The sequence below is a fragment of the Hyperolius riggenbachi genome, chromosome 1 (genome assembly GCF_040937935.1).
Source record: "Hyperolius riggenbachi isolate aHypRig1 chromosome 1, aHypRig1.pri, whole genome shotgun sequence".
Classification (NCBI taxonomy): Eukaryota; Metazoa; Chordata; class Amphibia; order Anura; family Hyperoliidae; genus Hyperolius; species Hyperolius riggenbachi.
The window spans coordinates 177,379,006-177,404,524 of NC_090646.1; the positions used below are offsets into that span (position 1 = coordinate 177,379,006).

Below are 25,519 nucleotides of genomic sequence, written 5' to 3' on the forward strand. Positions count from 1 at the left end.
TAGTGTATGTATCTTAGTCGAGGGCAAATTTACGGAGAAGCTAATTAACTTACCTGTATGGTTTTTGAATGTAGGAGGAGACTGGAGTGCTTGGAGAAAACCCTCACAGATACGCAGAGAACATACACATACCATGCAGATAGTGCCGTGGCCGGGATTCAAACCAGGGACCCAGCGCTGCAAAGCAAGAGAGCTAACCACTACGCCACCGTGCTGCCACTTTATGCAGTAACACATGTTGAAGAGTATGGAATGAGGTCTTCACCAGATAAGTTACCTGGTTACCTAGGTGTCATTTGTGAGAACTGATTTTAACTTTTGCTTTCTGCATATTGGCCCAAAGTCATTTGTTACTTGAAAGCAGCCTATGTCTCTGTATTGTAACTTGACAGCAGTACAATCTTTTATTTTCCTAGGAATCAATGGGTAAAATGTGAGTCTATTGAAACTGCCCTTACTGTCCCCCAGAGCAGCCCCGTGCAGGAGAACATCCTCCAGAGGCTTCCTACATCCTGCTGGAGACCAAGGCTACTGCCAGGGACCCTCTTTATGATTGTGACTGCCTTCCTCCTCATGTACGAGCGCAGCATATGCTGTGCCTGTATGAACCAGCCCTGCCTGCACAGTGGCACAGAGCCACTCACTCTTGTAGGATGGTGGGGGCCTGGAGGATGTGCAAAGCTTCTAGAGGATCCAGAGGCTTCCCTCATTTTTGTCTTTGGGTTCCCTTTGGTACCCTTCATTGCCAGCAGTCCAGATTTGTTGTATTTGCTTTGTTCTGCTTACCTTGATGAGTTACAATGAAGAGGTGCTCATCATGGATCTTGTTGCCCTTCACTTCACTCTGTAGTACCTGAGCATCCAGCACTTTATCAAGCTACAAAAAATAAAGTATAATTACTATTCCGTCTTTTTCTCACAAATTAAGCAATTCAGTGTCACTGTACTCCAACCAAAACCATAATTTTAAAGTTTTGATAAGCGGCTCAGTATACAGCATTGGTTCTGGATGCGGCATACATGTTAAATGGCCACGGCCAAATTTCAGTACAGGGTGAAGCCGACAGACAAAATCTGAGGTGGCTTAATGGTATTCCCTCTCCAAGATGTCTCAACTGAGGGGGGACACGTAATTCGGGCACCGGCTATTGTTGAAGGTCAAGTTACACCTTTTTTTCTCATTTGAGCTTCAGCAAGTTCCTGTGCCAAAATTAGTCACTGAGTTCCACAATAGCTGCAATTCTCATTACAGCCTAAGGCGGCACCAAAATCATTAGCTGTCTCGTTTCAGCGTCACTGTATGATTGCGCAATCACGATCGCATTTCATAGTGGAAAACAGTCCTAAGGGTGGCCATACATGGTACAATTTTTCATTTTTCTTCGATTACATAATTTAGTTCGATTATCCCGTTAGATCGAATAAAAAGATTTTTCCAGCATGTCCGATATGATTTTTCTCAAAAAACCGGGATAATCGTTCAAATTTCTTGATCGAAAAAAAAAATATTTTCAACTTTCACTCGATTCGATCATTTACATCAAATAAACAGGATAATCAAACGTTTTTATTGTACCATGTATGGCCACCATAAGGGAGATATCAATTCTTTACATGAGCTCTCAACTATATTCCACTCAGAGATGGATTAGCATGTAATGGGGCCCTAGGCAAAGTAGTATTTTTTGATAAGCTGAAGTACAGAGAGGTCAAGGTGGCAGGTGGGCCCCTTGATACTCACTAGCCCCAGGCACCTGCCTAAGTTGCCTGGTGGATGATCCTGCTCTGCTTCCACTGTATGGCCAATTTTAGTAGATGTGTGTGTGAGTGTTGCTTCACACAGAAAAAACTCCACAACCTGCTCTGGATGAAGGTGACAAGGTTTGTCCTGTGAGGGGCATGCAACAGATCTCCTCCCTATCTATCTGCTGCATAGCTCAGTGAAAGCCGTAGTCTTCTACTAAAGGCGGTGAATTCACTGCCTGTCAACACCTCACATGCATGTTAGTTACATTGCAGAATAATGCTGCATGTCAGCTCACCGCCCATACAATTCTGTGAGCCTGTTCACAGTACTACATAGCAACTGATCATGTTATTGTAACTCACTGCATGCAGGCTTTGTATTAAAGTCTATGCCCAGTCTCCATTGCAGTTCACACTCATTATAATGTGTGTGATATGCAACTGTCCACTGTGAACCTAGCCTATAGCCTGGTACACAGTTTCAAGTATGTTTGGCCAATCACTGACCAATTTTACCACCTCTATGTAGTATGAGGGTTTACCTGCACAATCTGCTTAATATTCAATATCTGCTGACTCTCATACTACATGGAGATGGTAAAATTGGTCAATGATTGGCCAGTCATAATTGAAAGTGTGTCCCAGGCCAAAAGAATGTTCCCATTTCATGTTCTAAATTCCCCTTTAGCAGTGGATAAGCTGATGACTCGGATAACGGTGGTTTAATAACTTGATGGTTCTCTGTTCTGGTAATATTTTCTGTGTCTGTGGTCACTTTCAGTTGTGAAAAAAGGTGTAAAATAAATAAATGTATGTTAATAAAACATACATTTTATTCAACTTGGAATTAGACCAATCAAATGAATTTCAATTTGTTGTTGTTATGTGCACATCCATATATTCAATAAAGTTCTTATCCTCTCCTTTTCAGTGACTTTATATTGTGATCCTCCCAGCGGCGGGCAAAGCCAGCGATGGGCCCCTGTGCAGAATAAATGTAGCAGGCCCCATGTGAGTGGGCGTGGTCATAACAGATCATGGTTGGATCCAAACAATGCTGATAAGATAAAAGTACATGAACCTAGGTCACATTCTGTAAGCACTGTATTAATGTACCGCACATTTTATACTTATATATGACTGGGGCACAAGTTATTAACACTGTTTCTCTTGAGTTTCAAAGAGAAATTCACGAAGAAAAGCCTAAAGGATACTCAGGCGCAATTGCTTGGGCCCTAGAGGACTGGGGCCCCTGTGCGGCTGCACGGTCTGCACGGGCCTATTGTCTGCCTCTGGATCCTCCACCATAGACACCCGAAAGTGTGCAGACTCACCAGATGCATTGGCCACTGCTAGATTGGCCAACCATGCACAAATCCAGGAACCTAGGAGCCTCACGATCCTGGTGCCATCACATGTAAATGTCACTGGATATTCTTTTCATCCACATAATCTTGCATAGTGTTACCTCAGAGACCGATCTTGCATAGCGTAATACTGTATAAGCTTAAAGGATACCCGAAGTGACATGTGACATGATGAGATAGACGTGTATGTACAGTGCCTAGCACACTAATAACTATGCTGTGTTCCTTTTTTTCTTTCTCTGCCTGAAAGAGTTAAATATCAGGTATGTAAGTGGCTGACTCAGTCCTGACTCAGACAGGAAGTGACTACAGTGTGACCCTCACTGATAAGAAATTTCCCTTTTTATCTCTTTCCTGCTCTCAGAAGCCATTTTTTGCTAGGAAAGTGTTTTATAGTTGGAATTTCTCATCAGTGAGGGTTACACTAAAGTCACTTCCTGTCTGAGTCAGGACTGAGTCATCCACTTTCATACCTGATATTTAACTCTTTCAGGCAGAGAAAGAAAAAAAGAAACACAGCATAATTATTAGTGTGCTAGGCACTGTACATACCCATGTCTATCTCATCATATCACATGTCACTTCGAATATCCTTTATAAAATGTTATTATAAAATCACACTCACATGTTCCAGGATTTGTAAAGTACACAGAGTATTTCCCACGGGGTCTCCCCCGTTGCCAAGCTGGGTGATGTCTATGTGCCGACTTTAGGCATCCCTCCTTCCACCCTGTCTCGGCCTGCGCCACACTCTCCGGGGTCCACCGTGTGTTTCCTGGTACGTCTAGGGGCAGAGACTTAGACGTATCATGGACGTACCGGGAAACGCGCGGCGGACCCCGGAGAGTGCGACGCAGGCCGAGATAGGGTGGAAGGAGGGATGACTAAAGTTGGCACATAGACATCGCCCAGCTTGGCAGCGGTGGAGAGCCCGTGGGAAATAGTACGCTTTACAAATCTTGGAACATGTGAGTGTGATTTTATAATAACATTTTTTAAGCTTATACAGTATTATGCTATGAGAGATCTTTCTCTGAGGTAACACTTTGCAAGATTATGTGGAGGAAAAGAATATCCAGTCACATTTACATGTGATGGCACCAGGATCCTGAGGCTCCTAGGCTTCCTGGATTTGTGCATGGATGGCCAATCTAGCAGTGGCCAATACATCTGGTGAGTTTGCATGCTTATGGGTGTCTATGGTGGAGGATCACAGTATAAATTCACTGAAAACAAGAGGAACTTTATTGAATATATGGATGTGCGCTTAACAACAACAAATTGACATTGAGAAGGTTTACCAGACCTGGTGATAGCGCACTCCGTGGCTAATCAAGCTAGTTGGACTGTAATCACCTCAGCTATAGCGCTTTGATATATTTTAATAATCAAATGAATTTCCTACTGAGTTTCAATCTGATACAACTTGCATTAGGGCTGGAACCCACTAGAGCGATTTTCTGAGCGTTTAGGGAGGTTTTCAAAACGCTAGCGATTTCCCTAAATGCTCAGCTAATGTTAATGGATGGGCCTAATTCCACTGGAGCGATTGCTATTACCAAAATCGCAAACACAGGACATGCAGCATTTTTGAGCGTTAGAGTTTTGCGCTGCGTTTCTGCAATGTTAAATATATAAACGCTGGCGTAATCGCTCATAAATTGCTATACAGAGCAATTTGCTAGTACTCCAAGAGAAGAGACCCAGCACCGTCTTCAAGTGTATTATAAGCTCTTTTATTTATTTAAGGCATCAAAAAGACAAAAAGGGCAAGTCTGTGCGACGTTTCGAGAGGCGACTCCTCTCTTTCTCAAGCTGACAAGCCCTCTGAATACATGAGACACAATCAGCCTTAAATAGTCCTTGCTCCACTAGGGAGCCAATCAAAATGGTCTGGACGCCCTGTCATCAACCAATTAGGTTAAGTTCCTGCTTGCAGGCCCTCCCATCTGGTGGAGGACCTGATAGGGAACTACATCTATTTATACACTCCAATCATTTTAAAATGGCCGCTAGAGGGCCAACCAATAGGGGTAGAGCATGTGCTAGTGTTTTTAAATTACTGTACACTGTAAAAAAAAAATTAATTCAAAGGACCAATCAAATACCATAATCGCAAATCGCTACACAATCGCTGGCAAAAACCTTACACTTTTTAAAATCGCTACCAAAATCGCTAGAAAACGCTCATTTAAAACGCTAGCGATTGCGATTAGCGATAGAGCTTTGGAGTGGGTTCCAGGCCTCACAGTTGCATGCAGGGCGGAATTATTTGCACCTCATTACCCCAAGTTTTATCCTTATCTCTTGTGAAAATGCCAATTGGCCGGGTATTTTCTTTCTCCAGCAGCCACTGCTGTGTCCTCTAGACATTTGGCATGGAGGTTGGTGACCTGCTCATTACATAAATGCTTGTGTAAAACCAGGCACACATTGCTAACTCCTGTTAGTCAGGGTTCACTTTTTGGCAGCAGTTTAGGAATAGGAGCTGTACAGACACACTATTAGGCTCCCAGCTGAGCAGTGTGTTCTGCTCTATAGAAAGGGCAGGGAAAAAGGACAGTGAAGAGGTGAGGATCCATCCTTTCAAATCACTCCAGTAAAGACACGTGAAGTCAGGAGTGTATATTCACACACAAGATTTTCAGCCAAAATGATCAGGGTGTAGCATAAGTATTAATGACGTACACTGACAGGAAATGGGGGCAACTTGGCACTCAGTGCTCCTAGGGAGGGGTATGCAGGCCCGCGTAAGCACCCGGCAACCAGGCAATCTTCGCCCCTCAGCACCCCCGTACTGCAGCTGTGATGTAAACAAAGGACGTGCAGCCGGTATCTTGCAAAAAAAGCAATCAGCACAAATTCAGTACATCAAAAGTAGACCGGGCAACTGTCCTTTGAACGTTTATTTATCTTCATGCCACATATTATACACCATCAAACAAGTTAAGGAATGATCAAACCTGATGATGCTGGTGCTGGGGTGTATAGGGATCGGGTGACCAGGGATAGTGAAAGGACGGCACTACAGCCGTTTCGCGCCCACCTGGCGCTTGTTCACGTGCTTGTCAAGCACGTGAACAAGCGCCAGGCGGGCGCGAAACGGCTGTAGTGCCGTCCCCATTTTTAAGTTATGACATTGAGAAGTCTGTCAAAATTGAAAACTTTCAACACTCTTACAATGGTACTTACTCGTAAATAATCTCCATATATCAGCCCTCCTTTGCTTGCTTTATTTAATCCATCTTGTGCACAGTCCCCATTTTTGTCTTCCATTGATAGTTCATTAAAGGTATGCCTTAAAAAGATGGAATATTTGAAGTTATCTGTACACAGACATCCTCACAGCAGTTAAAGTGAACATCCGATACTTACTGAAGCCTCCTTCCCATAAACGGACATCCACTCATTGTTTATGTTGTATTGTTGCCTTCAATAGCCAAACAAACCTAAACTAGCTGAATTCTACTTGCATTTATACCCACCGTTAGCTCTGTATTAGCCAATCACCTTTCCTCTTGGTCATTCTGCCCATTTACTGTCAATAATTATTAAACTGTGACCGAGATGCCTATCTCTGCTTCTGTTTGCTGTCACTTTGTCCAAAGCAACCAAAATAGTTGTAATATTTACTTGCAGTAACAGGAATTTATGTCATCACCATAGGACTTTATAAAATAATGCATTGACATTGAAAGAAAACAGGCATATATAGAACAGTACAAAGCCGATTTACAAGAACAGATGCAAAGACAACTTGAGCAATAAGTAGAGAAGTTAAAAAAGGGCAGCCAGTTAGGACAAAACATTCTATTTTTATATGAGGACCCACGATTGAGGGTGAGCACAAAGGTACACAACTGGCAATCACAGCACATTATCGGTGATACAACAGTTTGTGCCACCGCTAGCTTTGGCACAGAGCCTCAGTGAAGAAATGACTAGAGCTGGGTCATTGTAATAGATATCAATAATGTATCAGGTTAGAGGAAGTCAATAAAGGTTAGGATTTCGGATGGAGGAAGGAAGTGAGTAGCACTAGTTTTTGGGTAGGTTAGGTTTAGGCATAGTTGGAAGCACATATGTTAGGGTTAGGTAAAGGTGAGGTTAGGTTGGGGTAAGTTTTTAGAAGAGGAAAGGTTAAAGCAAACCTGAAGTGAAAATAAACTTATGATATAATGAATTGTATATGTACAAGAAGGTTGAGGGTGAGTATATGCACCCTATGGAAAGAAACACAGAGACAACGGGAGCCCAGATAGTGCAGTACGTCACAGATTAATGAATAAATCTAAATGATGTTGAAATAATACTCACAAAGGGGGCTTGCAGAGAGGCAAGTGACACTTTAATCGGCCTGAGGAAGTGGGCGAGTTCCCACGAAACGCATTGCCTGTGCTTTCTTTTTACTAATTAATATCCATTCCAATATGGGTGTGTCATCATTGAGGTAAGCCACCTCATTTATTTATATTTTAGTTGCTTTTAATGTATTTTATTCACCTTGGGCACTTCTATACCCCCATTTTTAATTGTATATGTAGTACAGCTAATAAATAGAATGTTAGTAGCAAAGAAAAGAGTCTCTGTAATGAATGGTGTCAGCAACACAGATTTTTTCTGATTATCCCCTCCCCGTGGCCACCGCTCCTGTTACCTTATCATGAGCGGGCGGCCAATTAGATTCCCCCGTAGCCGCTCTCCTCAGTGGCATCTCCTATTACAGCAGCGCGCTCGGCGGCTGCTTTGATGAGCAGGAAGCGGTACAGCGGTTCCCATGGTAACGGCGATGCATATCGCTGGTACAGGAAGCCGCTGTACCGCTTCCTGCTCATCACAGCAGCCGCCGAGCGCGCTGCTGTAATAGGAGATGCCACTGAGGAGAGCGGCTACGGGGGAATCTAATCGGACAAGCGGCCGCCCGCTCATGATAAGGTAACAGGAGCGGCGGCCATGGAGGGGGGAGGGGCACTACCTACCCATACTAGGAAGCTATACTGGGCACTATACTAGCTATACTGGGCACTATACTGGGGCACTACCTACCTATACTGGGCACTATACTAGCTATACTGGGCACTATACTGGGGCACTAACTACCTATACTGGGCACTATACTAGCTATACTAGGCACTACCTACCTATACTGGGCACTACCTACCTATACTGGGCACTATGCTAGCTATACTGGGCACTATACTAGCTATACTGCGCACCATACTGGGCACTATGCTAGCTATACTGGGCACTATACTGGGCACTATACTAGCTATACTGGGCACTGCCTACCTATACTAGGCACTATACTAGCTGTACTGGGCACTTTACTGGCTATACTGGGGCACTACCTACCCATACTGGGCACTATACTGGGGCACTACCTATCCATACTGGGACTATACTAGCTATACTGGTCATTATACTAGCTATACTGGGGCACTATACTAGCTATACTGGAGCACTATACTAGCTATACTGGGGTAACTATACTAGCCATACTGGGGCAACTAAACTCCCTATACTGGGGCAACTATGCTAGCTATGCAACCGCACCCCAGCCTCCCTCCCCCTCATAACCCGCTGCGCACGACACTGTCCACTAGGTCGCACAAATACCCGCACCCGCACCCCCCCCCCCCCCCCCCAGAGTGGTAGTGGACAGAGTGCGCTTTTAAAACTGCAAGTGTGACAGAATGATGCAATTTTATTAAAAACTATATAACTGAAAATAAAGATATGAGACTCTTTTCTGTGCTACTAATGTTTTATTCGTTATCCGTACTACACATAGAATTCATTATAAGTTGTTGGGGTTTTTTTTTTTTCGCTTCAGGTGTGCTTTAAAGCTTGATGTAAGGTAAATAGGGGATACCCTTTACAATACACAGAAGATACATTGTACATCCATACTAACTGTCTTTATAGGGACATACCCTGAGCTGCTGTGTTACGTTTTATCTCCTCTGTAACCTGCATTCTTATAAGTGTTTTGATTCCCAAAATTTGATTGTACTCACTTTACATCCATTTTGTTTCGCTCTTTATTATTCATTCCATCCTCTCTCTGCTCTGTAGCAGAGCGAAGGGGTTGACATGACTTATTCTTCAAATACAAGTTCCTGTGAGGAAAAGAAAAATGATACAAAAATGCATTAATTGAAGGAAACCCTTTTCTTACCAATGTTACTCCACAGACAGCCTAGTGTCATCCAGCCGGGGACAGGGATAGCGGTCAGGGAGAAATTAAGGCCAGAGCTAGGTAAGGAAGTAATTTGCAGTTTTGGCAAAGCATAGGCACAGATCGCAAATAAGATACCATGTATACTCGAATATAAGCCGACCCGCGTATAAGCTGAGGTACTCACTTTTCCCACTAGATGGCATCATAGATTTGAGACACAGGATTACCACACAGGAAAAACGCGTGTATCAAAAAAGGGCACCTGGAAATAACGGCGCGGGATATAGCCGAAATTATAAATTGTAATGTAAAACAATATTTTTCGTTTATTGCTTGTAAACGAAAATGTAGTGCTAAATAGATTGAATAAACGGAAATTAAATGGCAAAATACCATCTATAACAACAAACGAATTCTGAAATGAAACATCAAATAGCGTCTACAACAAAAAATGATATTTACACTTGTATTAAGCATAGTAATACAATGGCAGATTTTACAAGTATTTTATTGCAATTATATCTAACTGTAGGCTCACACAGATCTATCCCTAATCCCTAGACCCCCTCTTTGTGTAAATATACATCATTTAATAATTTGTATATATTACATGTATTGTGCTGTAACTATACCTAACCCTACTCTCACACAGAACCCTCCCTGTACCTATCCATAACCCCTAGACACCCCTGGTGGTGCCTAACCACCCCCCTGGTGGTGTATATTGTACTGTAACTATATCTAACCCTATTCTCACACAAAACCCTCCCTGTACCTATCCCTAACCCCTAGACCCCCATTGTTGTGCCTAACCCTAACCACCCCCCTGGTGGTGCCTAACTCTACGACTCCCCTGGTGGTGACTAACCCTAACCACCTCCCTGGTGGTGCCTAACCCTAAGACCCCCCTGGTGGTGCCTAACCCTAACCACCCCCCTGGTGGTGCATAACCCTAAATCTCCCCTGGTGGTGCCTAACCCTAACCACCCCCCTGGTGGTGCCTAACCCTAAGACTCCCCTGGTGGTGCCTAACCCTAACCACCTCCCTGGTGGTGCCTAACCCTAACCACCTCCCTGGTGGTGCCTAACCCTAAGACCCAACTTGTGGTGCCTAAACCTAAAACCCCCTGGAGGTGCCTAACCATAACCACCCCCCTGGTAGTGCCTAACCCTAACCATCCCCACTGCACAAACACCCTTACACACATATAAACAATAATACATTTAATCCTTAAAATACTTCACAATAAATAATATAGTAATATTGAATAATGTATATATTTGTAATATGATAAATAGCCTTAAAATCACGCACACATTAATATTATTATAAATAGAAAACGGTGTATATGTATATATATATATATATATATATATATATATTTATATATATATATATATATATATATATATATATATATATATATATATATATATATATATATATATTAGAATAGATAGCCTTAAAATCACAATCGCATTAAAAATAATGGTAATATTAAAAGCGATATATTAGTAAGTTAATAAAACTATAATCGACGCATTATAAGTGTAAAAAACAAAATTAATACCAAGAGTGATGTATTTCTAATAGAACAGGTTTGAAAATGATATTTAACCACTTGCCGACCGCCTACTTCATATTGGCGGCGGCAAAGTGGCAGCCCCAGGACCACGTAACGCAGATTGGCGTCAGGTCCTGGGGCACTCTCTGGCCGGGGATCGCGCGCTGGGATGCGCGCGCATCCACCGGCAATAGGCTCCGCCCACCCGCGACGTCAACCCGCCGGCCAATCGGAAGCGCCGGCGGGTTGTTAACCCCGCGATCGCCGCTACAAAGTGTATAATACACTTTGTAATGTATACAAAGTGTATTATACAGGCTGCCTCCTGCCCTGGTGGTCCCAGTGTCCGAGGGACCACCAGGGCAGGCTGCAGCCACCCTAGTCTGCACCCAAACACACTGATCTGCCCCCCCCTGCCCCCTGATCGCCCACAGTACCCCTCAGACCCCCCCCTGCCCACCCCCCAGACCACCATTTGCACACAATCACCCCCCTAATCACCCATCAATCACTCCCTGTCACTATCTGTCAACGCTATTTTTTTTTTTAGTCCCTAAACTGCCCCCTGCTCCCTCCTGATCACCCCCCCACCCCTCAGATTCTCCCCAGACCCCCCCCAGACCCCCCCCCCCCTGCGTACTGTATGCATCTATCCCCCCTGATCAACTGTCAATCACCTGTCAATCACCTGTCAATCACCTGTCAATCACCTGTCAATCACCCGTCAATCACCCCCTGTCACTGCCACCCATCAATCAGCCCCTAACCTGCCCCTTGCGGGCAATCTGATCACCCACCCACACCAATAGATCGCCCGCAGATCCGACATCAGATCACCTCCCAAATCCATCGTTTACATCTATTCTCTCCTCTAAACACCCACTAATTACCCATCAATCACCCATCAATCACCCCCTATCACCACCTGTCACTGTTACCCATCAGATTAGACCCTTGCGGGCACCCAATCGCCCGCCCACACACTCAGATTGCCCTCAACCCCCCCCCCTTATCGATTCGCCAGTGCATTATTTACATCCGTTCTTCCCTGTAATAACCCACTGATCACCTGTCAATCATCCCCTGTCACTGCCACCCATCAATCACCCCCTGTCACTGCCACCCATCAATCAGCCCCTAACCTGCCCCTTGCGGGCAATCTGATCACCCACCCACACCAATAGATCGCCCGCAGATCCGACATCAGATCACCTCCCAAATCCATCGTTTACATCTATTCTCTCCTCTAAACACCCACTAATTACCCATCAATCACCCCCTATCACCACCTGTCACTGTTACCCATCAGATTAGACCCTTGCGGGCACCCAATCGCCCGCCCACACACTCAGATTGCCCTCAACCCCCCCCCCCCTTATCGATTCGCCAGTGCATTATTTACATCCGTTCTTCCCTGTAATAACCCACTGATCACCTGTCAATCACCCCCTGTCACTGCCACCCATCAATCACCCCCTGTCACTGCCACCCATCAATCAGCCCCTAACCTGCCCCTTGCGGGCAATCTGATCACCCACCCACACCAATAGATCGCCCGCAGATCCGACATCAGATCACCTCCCAAATCCATCGTTTACATCTCTTCTCTCCTCTAAACACCCACTAATTACCCATCAATCACCCCCTATCACCACCTGTCACTGTTACCCATCAGATTAGACCCTAATCTGCCCCTTGCGGGCACCCAATCACCCGCCCACACCTCAGAACGCCCTCAGACCCCAGCCCTGATCACCTCGCTAGTGCATTGCTTGCATCTATTTCCCCCCTCTAATCACACCTTGAGACACCCATAAATCACCTCCTGTCACCCCCTAGCACACCTACCCATCAGATCAGGCCCTAATTTGCCCCGTGTGGGCTCCTGATCACTCGGCCAAACCCTCAGATCCCCCTCAGACCCCCTTCCGATCACCTCCCCAGTGCATTGATTGCATCTATTTTCCCCTCTAACCGCCCCCTGAGACACCCATCAATCACCTCCTGTCACCCCCCTAGCACTCCTATCCATCAGATCAGGCCCAATACATCCTGTCATCTAAGAGGCCACCCTGCTTATGACCGTTTCCACAAAATTTGCCCTCTCATAGACCACCTGTCATCAAAATTTGCAGATGCTTATACCCCTGAACAGTCATTTTGAGAAATTTGGTTTCCAGACTACTCACAGTTTTGGGCCCGTAAAATGCCAGGGCAGTATAGGAACCCCACAAGTGACCCCATTTTAGAAAGAAGACACCCCAAGGTATTCTGTTAGGTGTATGATGAGTTCATAGAAGATTTTATTTTTTGTCACAAGTTAGCGGAAATTGGATTTTTATTGTTTTTTTCACAAAGTGTCATTTTTCACTAACTTGTGACAAAAAATAAAATCTTCTATGAACTCACCATACCCCTAACGGAATACCTTGGGGTGTCGTCTTTCTAAAATGGGGTCACTTGTGGGGTTCCTATACTGCCCTGGCATTTTAGGGGCCCTAAACCGTGGGGAGTAGTCTAGAAAACAAATGCCTCAAAATGACCTGTGAATAGGACGTTGGGCCCCTTAGCGCACCTAGGCTGCAAAAAAGTGTCACACATGTAGTATCGCCATACTCAGGAGAAGTAGTATAATGTGTTTTGTGGTGTATTTTTACACATACCCATGCTGGGTGGGAGAAATCTCTCTGTAAATGGACAATTGTGTGTAAAAAAAATCAAAAATGTGTCATTTACAGAGATATTTCTCCCACCCAGCATGGTTATATGTAAAAATACACCACAAAACACATTATACTACTTCTTCTGAGTACGGCGATACCACATGTGTGACACTTTTTTGCAGCCTAACTGTGCTAAGGGGCCCAAAGTCCAATGAGTACCTTTAGGATTTCACAGGTCATTTTGAGACATTTGGGTTCAAGACGACTACTCACGGTTTAGGGCCCCTAAAATGCCAGGGCAGTATTGGAACCCCACAAATGACCCCATTCTAGAAAGAAGACACCCCAAGGTATTCCATTAGGAGTATGGTGAGTTCATAGAAGATTTTATTTTTTGTCACAAGTTAGCGGAAATTGATATGTATTGTTTTTTTTTTCACAAAGTGTCATTTTCCGCTAACTTGTGACAAAAAAAAAATCTTCTATGAACTCACCATACCCCTAACGGAATACCTTGGGGTGTCTTCATTCTAAAATGGGGTCACTTGTGGGGTTCCTATACTGCCCTGGCATTTTAGGGGCCCTAAACCGTGAGGAGTAGTCTAGAATCCAAATGCCTCAAAATGACCTGTGAATAGGACGTTAGGCCCCTTAGCGCACCTAGGTTGCAAAAAAGTGTCACACATGTGGTATCGCCGTACTCAGAAGAAGTAGTATAATGTGTTTTGAGGTGTATTTTTATACATACCCATGCTGGGCGGGAGAAATCTCTCTGTAAATGGACAATTGTGTGTAAAAAAAATCAAATAATTGTCATTTACAGAGATATTTCTCCCACCTAGCATCTGTATGTGTAAAAATACACCCCAAAACACATTATACTACTTCTCCTGAGTACGGCGGTACCACATGTGTGGCACTTTCTTGCACCCTAAGTGCGCTAAGGGGCCCAAAGTCCAATGAGTACCTTTAGGATTTCACAGGTCATTTTGCGACATTTGGTTTCAAGACTACTCCTCACGGTTTAGGGCCCCTAAAATGCCAGGGCAGTATAGGAACCCCACAAATGACCCCATTTTAGAAAGAAGACACCCCAAGGTATTCCGTTAGGAGTATGGTGAGTTCATAGAAGATTTTATTTTTGTCACAAGTTAGCAGAAAATGACACTTTGTGAAAATAAACAATTAAAATCAATTTCCGCTAACTTGTGACAAAAAAAAAAAATCTTCTATGAACTCACCATCCTCCTAATGGAATACCTTGGGGTGTCTTCCTTCTAAAATGGGGTAATTTGTGGGATTCCTATACTGTCCTGGCATTTTAGGGGCCCTAAACCGTGAGGAGCAGTCTTGAAACGAAATTTCTCAAAATGACCTGTGAAATCCTAAAGGTACTCATTGGACTTTGGGCCCCTTAGCGCAGTTAGGGTGCAAAAAAGTGCCACACATGTGGTATCGCCGTACTCAGGAGAAGTAGTATAATGTGTTTTGGGGTGTATTTTTCCACATACCCATGCTGAGTGGGAGAAATATCTCTATAAATTGACAATTGTGTGTTAAAAAAAGAAAACAATTGTCATTTACGGAGATATTTCTCCCACCCAGCATGGGTATGTGTAAAAATACACCCCAAAACACATTATACTACTTCTCCTGAGTACGGCAATACCACATGTGTGGCACTTTTTTGCAGCCTAACTGCGCTAAGGGGCCCAAAGTCCAATGAGCATCTTTAGGCTTTACAGGGGTGCTTACAATTAGGCACCCCCCAAAATGCCAGGACAGTGAACACACCCCACAAATGACCCCATTTTGGAAAGTAGACACTTCAAGGTATTCAGAGAGGAGCATAGTGAGTCCGTGGCAGATTTCATTTTTTTTTGTCGCAAGTTAGAAGAAATGGAAACTTTTTTTTTTTGTTTTTTTTGTTACAAAGTGTCATTTTCCGCTAACTTGTGACAAAAAATAAAATCTTCTATGAACTCACCATGCCTCTCACTGAATACTTTGGGATGTCTTCTTTCCAAAATGGGGTCATTTGGGGGGTATTTGTACTATCCTGGAATTTTAGCCCCTCATGAAACCTGACAGGTGCGCAGAAAAGTCAGAGATGCTTGAAAATGGGAAAATTCACTTTTTGCACCATAGTTTGTAAACGCTATAACTTTTACCCAATCCAATAAATATACACTGAATGGGGTTTTTTTTATCAAAGACATGTAGCAGAATAACTTTCGCGCTCAAATGTATAGGAAATTTTACTTTATTTGAAAACTGTCAGCACAGAAAGTTAAAAAAGTCATTTTTTTGACAAAATTCATGTCTTTTTTGATGAATATAATAAAAACTAAAACTCGCAGCAGCAATCAAATAGCACCGAAAGAAAGCTGTATTAGTGACAAGAAAAGGAGGTAGAATTCATTTAGGTGGTAGGTTGTATGACTGAGCAATAAACCGTGAAAGCTGCAGTGGTCCGAATGGAAAAAAAGGCTCTGGTCCTTAAGGGGTTTTTTGACTGCAGTCCTTAAGTGGTTAAGCATTATACGTATGAAAACTAATTTTAAATGATAAAATAAGTGTAAATGAAAATGTTCTTGTTACAGCCCTGAAAGCGAATAAAAATGGAAAAATAAGTAAACTACAAAGTTAAAACAAACTTGTAAACAATATTTGTAATAAACCCTATTCTGTAAACGAAAACTTTTGTTAACACGATCCTTGCAACCGATATTTCTCGGGCGCCCAAATTTCCTGTCGGGCACCCAATAGCCGATATTTTGCATTACAGTCTATGGCGGTGCCCTTTTTGTCCACTAGCCATATGCACCCTTTTTTTTACTGCCACGAGGAAGAACACCCGATCATTGTACCGCTAACACGTTGCTTGAACAAGCCGTAAGCCAGGGGATACAGGTAGTCTTGAGCAGCGCACTCTGCATACCATGTTGCAGTGGATGGGGGGCACGAACACAGCAGGGAGTCAGCTGGAAAAAGCAGGATCACTAGTGCACGATCCTTATGCTTCTCTTCCAGTAACAAAACCTGCTCCACCATCTGTTCAGTTCCACTGACCCGCATATAAGTTGGGGGGGGGGGGTAACTTTTCTGCACATTTTTGTGCTGAAACATTAGGCTTATACGTGAGTATATGAGGTACTAATAATTCAGTCTTGCATACAAATGTCAGGCAAATTGCATGAAGATGGAATTGGGCCTATACAATTAACTTCTTGTTGATCCTGATTCACCAAAATTCCAATCTGCAGACAATTTATATGCAAGCCAGAATTACCGTATTGGCATCTCCTTAACCAGCTTTAGGCATGGGACAGCGTTAGGCACCTTTTCACACTGGAGCCTTGCATTGCTTTACCCATTTTTACCACAGGGTAATGCTAAAGCAATGAAAGTCTATGGGACATTTCATACCTCATGCGATGCATTGCGCCGGAAGTATCCGATTTGACGCGACTTGTGTTGACCAGAAGTCATGTAATTGAAGGGCGCGTTTGCGGTGCGTATGCGCGTAAGCTTATTTTTTCAACACAGTACACTTCCTTGGTTCGATATGTACCATGCAATTCATATTTTGGCCACACTAGAGCCGTTCCAGATTGGATCCGTGTCAAACAGATCAATTTTTCTGAAAAACGGATCCGTTTGACACAGATCTAATCTGGATGGCAGGCACGTTCTGGTCCGCGCATCACGTCGGTATATACGCGTATATATGCTCACCACCTCTTGTCCTGCCGCTCGTTCCCTTGCACAGCCTGGAGGCCAGCAGAAGTATGGCTTTTTAAAAACGTATCCCGGATACGTTTTTAAAACAAGTGTGAACTGGCCCTTATAGTTTGGTTTGCTGACAAAAGTTACATTACCGTGTATCAACGCAGGAGTATACGAGGCCTCTTTTCAGCATTGTGGTCCGATCAGACCACAACTAAAATGCAGGTTGCTAATGTGAAACTAGCCTCAGAGATAGACTAAGGCTACTTTCATACAGGAGGATTGCGTTGTACACCCTGTAAAACAGGATCACAATGGGGGGAGATGTCACATTGCATGGTACGCGAGCAATGTGATACAATAACAATAACATTTGTAAAGCGCTTTTCTCCCATAGGACTCAAAGCGCATAGCTGTGTCTCAGATTAATACAGGGTTTCAGGCTGGGTTGTGTTACAGAGGAGATAGTCAGATGTTCATGAATGCCAGACTGAAAAGGTAGGTTTTCAGTTTAGACTTAAATGCTTCCAGGGATGGGGCTGTCCTGATTGGGTGTGGCAGGGAGTTCCAAAGTGTAGGGGCAGCATGACAAAAGGCTCTGTCTCCAAAGGTTTTGAGGTGGACTCTGGGGGTGACCAAGTTGTTACGTCCTTTTGATCTAAGATTGTGGGGGGTGTGATGTAGTTGCAACAAGTCCTTCAGGTATCCAGGGCCCAGATTGTGCAAGGATTTGAATGTCAGTAAGCCAATCTTAAACAGAATTCTCCATTTTATCGGTAGCCAGTGGAGTGAGCTCAGGGTTGGTGTTATGTGGCAATGGCAGGGTTGGCTCGTTAACAGCCTTGCGGCGGCATTCTGTACTAATTGCAGGCGGCGTAAGTCTTTCTTATGCAGGCCTGTGTAGAGGACGTTGCAGTAGTCTAACCTTGATGTGACAAAGGCATGAACTAGGGTTGAACTAGGGTTGGAAGATCCTCTGAAGGAATTAGGTGTTTAATCCTTGCAATATTCCTTAGGTGAAAGAAGGAATGTTTCACAACAGCTGAGATTTGATTCCTGAAGCTTCATTTGCATACAGTCAGGACCGGATTTGTACTTTTTACCGCCCAAGGCCAACTACAGTATACCATCTGTATGGATGTTGTCTCTGTGTGCCCCAATGAGAAATCTACTTACTTTCTATCATTGGATGTCACAGACAATAGCTATTTCAGTAATATACGTATAGATTATAAGTTATGTTTTCCTTAACAACTTTTATGTTATGTTTGCCATCTCATTAATGATGGACCCATTGTGTCTCCATGTAAGTTAGGCTGATGTGTACCTGCAGGATAGCGCTTACAGGACTCGCAGGGATGACACAAGTACAGGACAGAAAGTTCAAAGGGTAAAACTGTCCTTGTAGATAGGGATGGCTGCATAAGACAGCTTTACTGTCCCTCACTGAGCGCCCCTAAATTTCTGGTGCCCTAGGCCATGGCCTATGTGGCCTTGCCAGAAATCCGGCCCTGCATACAGTACATTAACAGTATGCTTTACTGCCACTGGAAATGCAAGTTATCCAGTACCACACAGCATCCTTTGCTTATTCCAATGGATTCCTGCCAACGTGCTGATGTGAATGTACTGTACTATTACAATACAATCACATTGTGCCTGTCATACAATTATACAGGTATAGGCCATACAGAAGTTATCAATGTGTAGCCTAAGTGGGAGGTTGAGTTCAGGAAAGGCCATGCTGGGTCATTAGGAGTCACTATATCTGAAATGATCTAGGTAACACACTCAAAATCAATATGCAAGCAGTCAGCAGCAGACTCTTAATAACAGCGCAAGGAAATTTTGGTATGGCTATACTGTCAATGTAAATTTACTGATTTGAGAGATAAATACATTTAGATGCCTTTTCTGTATAGCCGCTGAACCAACAATAGCGGCTGTGCTATCTAATTAGCAACTATTCTATCCATTAGCTCTATATAATGGCTGTACCAACTAAATGCTAGCTATTTAGCCGCTACTTCTTTATATCGGCTGTATCTTCCACTTCATTAGCAGGACCACGTGGGGTGCGTGTATGGATGGAGGCAGTGGCGGATGCGGAGAGGTAATGTTTGGCGCACTGGGCACCAGGGTTGGGGGGGCAACATGAGGTCCTTTAAAGGGACTCCGAGCAGTGCCTGTGGGTATGCCTTTAAGCATACCCACAACTAACTAATTATATCCTCACACCTACCAGCATGATGTTTGTAATAATATTCCCCTGGGTTCCTTGTATTTCATTGCATTGTGCTGAATGGAGCTGCCGACACTGGGGAAAGTGTCATCCTGTGTAATACAATGCTGGACTCCGAGCAGTGCTGTAACTATGGAAAGATGCATACCATTTTGAAGCTCTCCTCTTCTTTCCAACGATATATAAACCGCCGCCCTACGCCTTTTAGTTTTCGTTATTTTCGTGATTTTGATCGCGGCAGGTGCGATTTCGATCGCGAAAAAAACAAAAACTGAAAGGCGTAGGACGGCGGTTTATATATCGTTGAAAAGAGGAGAAAGAGAACTTCAAAGTGGTATGCATCTTTCCATAGTTACTGCACTGCTCGGAGTCCCTTTAAGATGCCTAAAATCCAAATCTAAATACATTGGTAGGATACTGTTTGTTGACTGTTGGGTTCCTGAGATTTATATTCTTGAGGAAATTCATGTTTGAGACCAACACAGATGTAGCAGTAAACAGAAATACATAGGAAGGTTATCTCCCATACAAGGGATTATAAATGAATTATTATTTCTTTTAAAAACAGCGATTTGAAATACATCATCTGAACTAAACAACAGAACACTGTGCTATTACTACACACTAAAGGTGGCTATACATGAGGCGACTTGGCGGCCCATCGACCATCCAATTGAATTATTATAATCAAATTGGATCAAAATCGGTGCCGCCAATTGCATGTGCGACCGAAAATGCGACCAATTATGGGAGGAAAATTGATTGCATTCTCGTTCACGCATGCTGCAAGATGTTGGCCCGATGCTATGCCCCCCAATGTAAATGTCCCCGGTGCCCCGTATAAAGTATACATTACCTGTCTGCGGCCTACGATTGTCCCTCCACTGCTCCAGATGCATTCCCCTCTTCATATACACGCGTGTAATGTCACGTGGGGTGCACGTGTATGCGGAGGAGGAATCCCGGAAGCCAGCACGGGACAAGCGGAGGCTGCGGACAGGTCATGTATATCTACGCGGGTCATGGGACATGGGGGGACATTTACATTAGCGGGGCACACCGGCGAGGCGGTGGATGCGGCGCACAAGCCCGATTCCGGATTGATTTCAGCATGAAATTGATTGGGAATCAGCCTGTGGTGTATGGGCAGCTGACAGATCTCTCCCTTATCAGATTCGATGAGAGATTTGTCTCTTGATCGAGTCTGCACATACATCGATAGATGTATGGCTACCTTAACTAAGTAGAATTATCAACTCGTAGTAATGACTAATTATGACAAAGAGCAGATTGTAAGCCAGTTAGTTGTTCCTGTGGATACATTGTTTTGTGTATGATTTTTTTAATATAAAATATTGGCTTTGAAGAGAAACTTCCTCCAAGAATTGAACTTTATTCCAATCAGTAGCTGATACCCCCTTTTACATGACAAATCTATTCCTTTTCACAAACAGACCATCAGGGGGCGCTGTATGACTGATATTGTGGTGAAACCCCTCCCACAAGAAACTCTTAGGACCGTGGTACTCCTGGCAGTTTCCTGTCTGTGAACCTTGTTGCATTGTGGGAAATAGCTGTTTACAGCTGTTTCCAACTGCCAAAAAAGCATGCAGTAGCTACATCACCTGCCAACTTGAAAAATGTCACCATGTGATAAATGTCAGAATGTAAATCGGGGATTTAAAAGCTTTTACAATGGGCAAACACTGACTAAATCATTTATACATAATTATTGTAAAACTTTTTTTATTACATTATTTTAACTGGAGTTCCTCTTTAAGTACTTCACTGAGTTTGCACATCTCCTTTTTCATTTAGATAGTGACTAGTTAGTATTTAACTAAACAAGTTAGTTTGTAACTAAACAGACACAATTACTTGCATACGTCAAAAAAGAGCGTCGGGAAAAAAGGGCGTGGGGTTTAAACGATAAGCATGAATAACGTTTAAAAAAAATATTGTGTTATATTTCATTTAAAAATAATGTTTTATAAAGTTTTAAATCATTAAATAATGTGTATGAAATCGGCAATTGTGAAAACTTTAATCTTCGCTGTTTCAAAAGTTAAACGTATAATAACGTTTTGTAAAACATGGTAAGTATTACTAAAGTTTTACTAAAACTATACCTAACCCTACTCTCACACAGAACCCTCCCTGTACCTACCCCTAACCCCTAGACCCCCCTGGTGGTGCCTAAACCTAATACCCCCCTGGTGGTGCCTAAACCTAAGACCCCCCTGGTGGTGCCAAAACCTAAGACCCCCCTTTGTGATCGCTTTATTGTGTGGAGAATAATGTTTTAAAAACAGTAAAGGATAAAGTATATTACAATTTACGTTACGTACTGATCGCTTTATTTTGTGAACAGTAATGTTTTATAAACAGTAAGGGATAACATTTTAATATATGTTAACGACAATGATCGTGGGGAAATGTGGAAAACATAAATTAGCAAAAAAGTAATGATAAAACGTTATTTTACGCGGGCGCCCTTTATTCCCGGTGGGCGCCCGTCAAACGATAATTAATATGGCGGCGCCCTTTTTGTCCACTTGCCTCATGCGCCCGAATTTACTATTTCCCAATTACTTAGCCTCCATACCCATGCAGGCTGTGGGACATTCAAAGATGACTACATAGTATAACTAATTACAACACACTTTTAATGGATAATTTTTAACCTTTTAATGGCTAATTGCAGTTAGATGTTTTGTCTGGTTACTCGATCATCAAAAGCTATAAACAAAGACAAAGTATTTTGGTAGAACTTGACAAATTTGAGTGAACAGTGACACTGATTGTCAAGTCTACACACATTCTAATTGGTTCACTACTTAGTGGTTAAAAACAATCTCAAGGCTGCACACTCCAAGGACATCAGAGAGTAGTTTGTACCATTTGATGAAGTCAGATGAGTCTGTGGCTACATAAGTGCTCCATTAACGATATGTCATTGTACTCACATAATCTCACAATGGGAATGTTAAGAAGAAATGGTTGCTTGATGTGATTGCTAAGAGCAATCAGACAGGGGTTTAGGGTAATTGGTAAACAAAAGGAAAGCATTTGCCAATGAAGTAATTGTGTGCATAGGAATTATTCCTATCAGAGAAGGGATATCTATGTCATAAAATGTGGAAGTGAAGTTTGAAAAGGAACAGTAATCAGTGTCAAATTCAATTAGTGATAGAGGTGTGCTGAATTGTCAGCAGGTTACTAATGCTCAAACTACTTGGCCTGGTATTTTTTTAATGTTTGTTTATTGCAGATTAAAGCGCTGTGTAATATGTTGGCGCTTTATAAATACAATAAATAAATAAAATATATAATTGCAGATTAAAGAAATGTGAATATTCATCAAACCTGAATGACAATACAATGTGCAAGCTACAAAAATAATAACCAATAGACATGGGAAGCATTGGCTGAAATAGTTTCTCATCATATTTGAAAATCAGTCTACAGACGAGAAATTTCAGTGCCTGCTTGTAATTACTAGGTTAGGCAAATGGGCAACTAAAGGACAGTAATACCAAATCATAGAAATGTATAAAGATATTATACTGTAGAATGCTTTTGTGTCACTTTTCAGTATATACTCAGTATGACAGTACATTTACTTATTGTTCCCAAAAACCTTACCTCGATAGACTATTATTATTTAGTATTTATGTAGCATTGACATCTTCTGCAGCACTTCACAGGGTACATAGTCATGTCACTGACTGTCATCAGAGGAGTTCACAATCCATTTCCCTCCCATAGTCATAGTAATGTCCTCACATATTATTATTATATAGTATGTATATAGCAGGGGGAACAAATTAACTTATCAGTATGTTTTTGGAATGTGGAAACCAAAGGGCATGCAGAAAACATGCTGAAAAAATATAAACTCAATGCAGATGTTGTTCTGGACAAAATTCATAGTATTCTATAAAACTGTGTCTAGTGACTTGATTGCTGTCAGGTTGCATCAGGATGATATATTGATGTTGCAATCAGGGGCGTAACTAGAAATCACTAGGCCCCCCAGCGAAACTTTGGATGGGGCCCCCTCCCTACCCTACTTCTCCAGCATCACTACAGTACACAGCACTTGGGTAGAGAGGTAGGGGGCTGGGCGATGTACAGAAGACCATGCTGCACACTGAATAGGTACCGTCTACAAATCTTTGTCTACAAAAGTTTTTATGATTTCTTCTGAGTGGCTAAACAGATGTAGTCATTAGAACAATTGTGCAGAGAGCAGAACTTTTTTGCTCTCCCTGCCCTTAGTTGTCAGTCTCTCAGGACAGGGAAAGGAAACTTCTCCCCCCCCCACAGGGCCCCCTGCGGCTTCCGGGCCCCCCTGCAGCTGAATCCCTTGCAGGGTCTATTGTTACGCCCCTGGTTGCAATATCTTTATGTATTTCCATTATTTAGTGTGTTTGTTGTTCTGATTACCTATTTGCTATGTTAACCGGTTCAGCACCGCAGTGCCGAAAATCTCATGCATCCAAGCAAAGTTCACCTCCCATTCATTCGCCTATAACTTTATTGCTACTTATCACAATATATTGATCTAGATCTTGTTTTTTCCGCCACTAATTAGGCTTTCTTTGGGTAGTACATTTTGCTAAGATTTATTTTTTCTAAATCCATTTTAACAGGAAGATTGAGAAAGAAATTTAAAAAAAATCATTATTTCTCAGTTTTTGGCCATTATAGTTTGAAATTAATATATGCTACCGTAATTAAAACTCATGTATTTTATTTGCCCATCTGTCCCGGTTATTACACCATTTAAACGATGTCCCTATCACAATTTATGGTGCCGATATTTCATTTAGAAATAAAGGTGATTTTTTTCAATTTGCGTCCATCACTATTTATAAGCTTATAATTTTAAATAATATAATAACATACTCTCTTGACGTGCATATTTAAAAAGTTCAGACCCTTGGGTAACTATTTATGTTGGTTTTGTTTTGTTTTTTTATTGTAATTTTTTTATTTTATTTTTTAATAAAAAATGTATGTGGGTAATTTTTGGTGTGGGAGGAAAACTGTTTATTTTACATGTAAAATAATAGAATTCTTTAATTAAAAATGTATGTGGGTGCAGTTTACTATTTGGCCACAAGATGGCCACAGTGAAAAAATTCCTGGATGCGAACGATCTCGCATCCAGGAACTAAAAATCAGAGGAGTTGTTTCCTGGGGGCAGAAATACCGCGCTCTCTGGAGAGAAAGCGTTGGTATTTCTGCGGGGAAGTCAGATCGGTGAATGGGAATTATATTCCCATTCACTGATCGGGGGGCTAGCGGCGGGCGGCGGGTGCGCGCCCAATCGCGCGCACCACGCAGGGAAATCTGCAGTGCCTATCTGGTTGAGGAAGCTCGTCCAGATAGGCCGAACTGGTTAAAAAAATGGAATATGTTTTTAGTGCAAATGATAAAAAACAGCAAAAACAATTCCAGGGTTCCAAATTTCAAGAACATAAAATATCTCCCAAGAAGTTTCAAATGGGCCCATTTCTAAATAAATTTGCTGATTTCTTTACATATTGCCCTTTTCTGTTAAAGAGAAAATGCGAGTAAAAAAATAACATAAAAGGAATTTCTGCTTGATAGGAAAAATGTAGATTTTTTTTTTCAAAGTTTTGAAGTTGTATACTATATTTAACCACTTCAGCCTGCGACTTGTTTTCACTTTATGGACGATAGGAATTTTCACATTTCAGCGCTCCTCCCTTTCATTCCCTAATAACTTTAACACCACTAATCACGACAAAATGATTTATATCTTGTTTTTTTGCCGCCAATTAGGTTTCTTTTGGTGGTACATTATGGTAAGAATTATTTTATTCTAAATGCATTTTAATGGGAATAATAAAAAAAATGGAAAAAAATTCATTATTTCTCCGTTTTTAGCCATTATAGTTTTAAAATAAAACATAAAACTGTGCATGAAAAACACATATTTTATTTGCCCATTTGTCCCGGTTGTTGCAACATTTAAATTATATCCCTTGTACAAT

General features: G+C 42.4%; 1 protein-coding gene across 1 annotated transcript in view; it reads right to left on the reverse strand.

Annotated features, from left to right (window-relative positions):
- Positions 1-6,554, reverse strand: part of TDO2 (tryptophan 2,3-dioxygenase) — a 36,702-nt gene extending 30,148 nt beyond the window's left edge. Inside the window, exons 1-3 of the mRNA XM_068278879.1 lie at positions 6,489-6,554; positions 6,306-6,411; positions 787-877 (exon numbers count right to left, since the gene is read on the reverse strand). Of these exons, the coding sequence (XP_068134980.1) occupies positions 787-877; positions 6,306-6,411; positions 6,489-6,523 (232 nt within the window). The 5' untranslated portion in view covers positions 6,524-6,554. The remainder of the gene's footprint in view (positions 1-786; positions 878-6,305; positions 6,412-6,488) is intronic.
- Between the last annotated feature and the right edge of the window lie 18,965 nt (positions 6,555-25,519).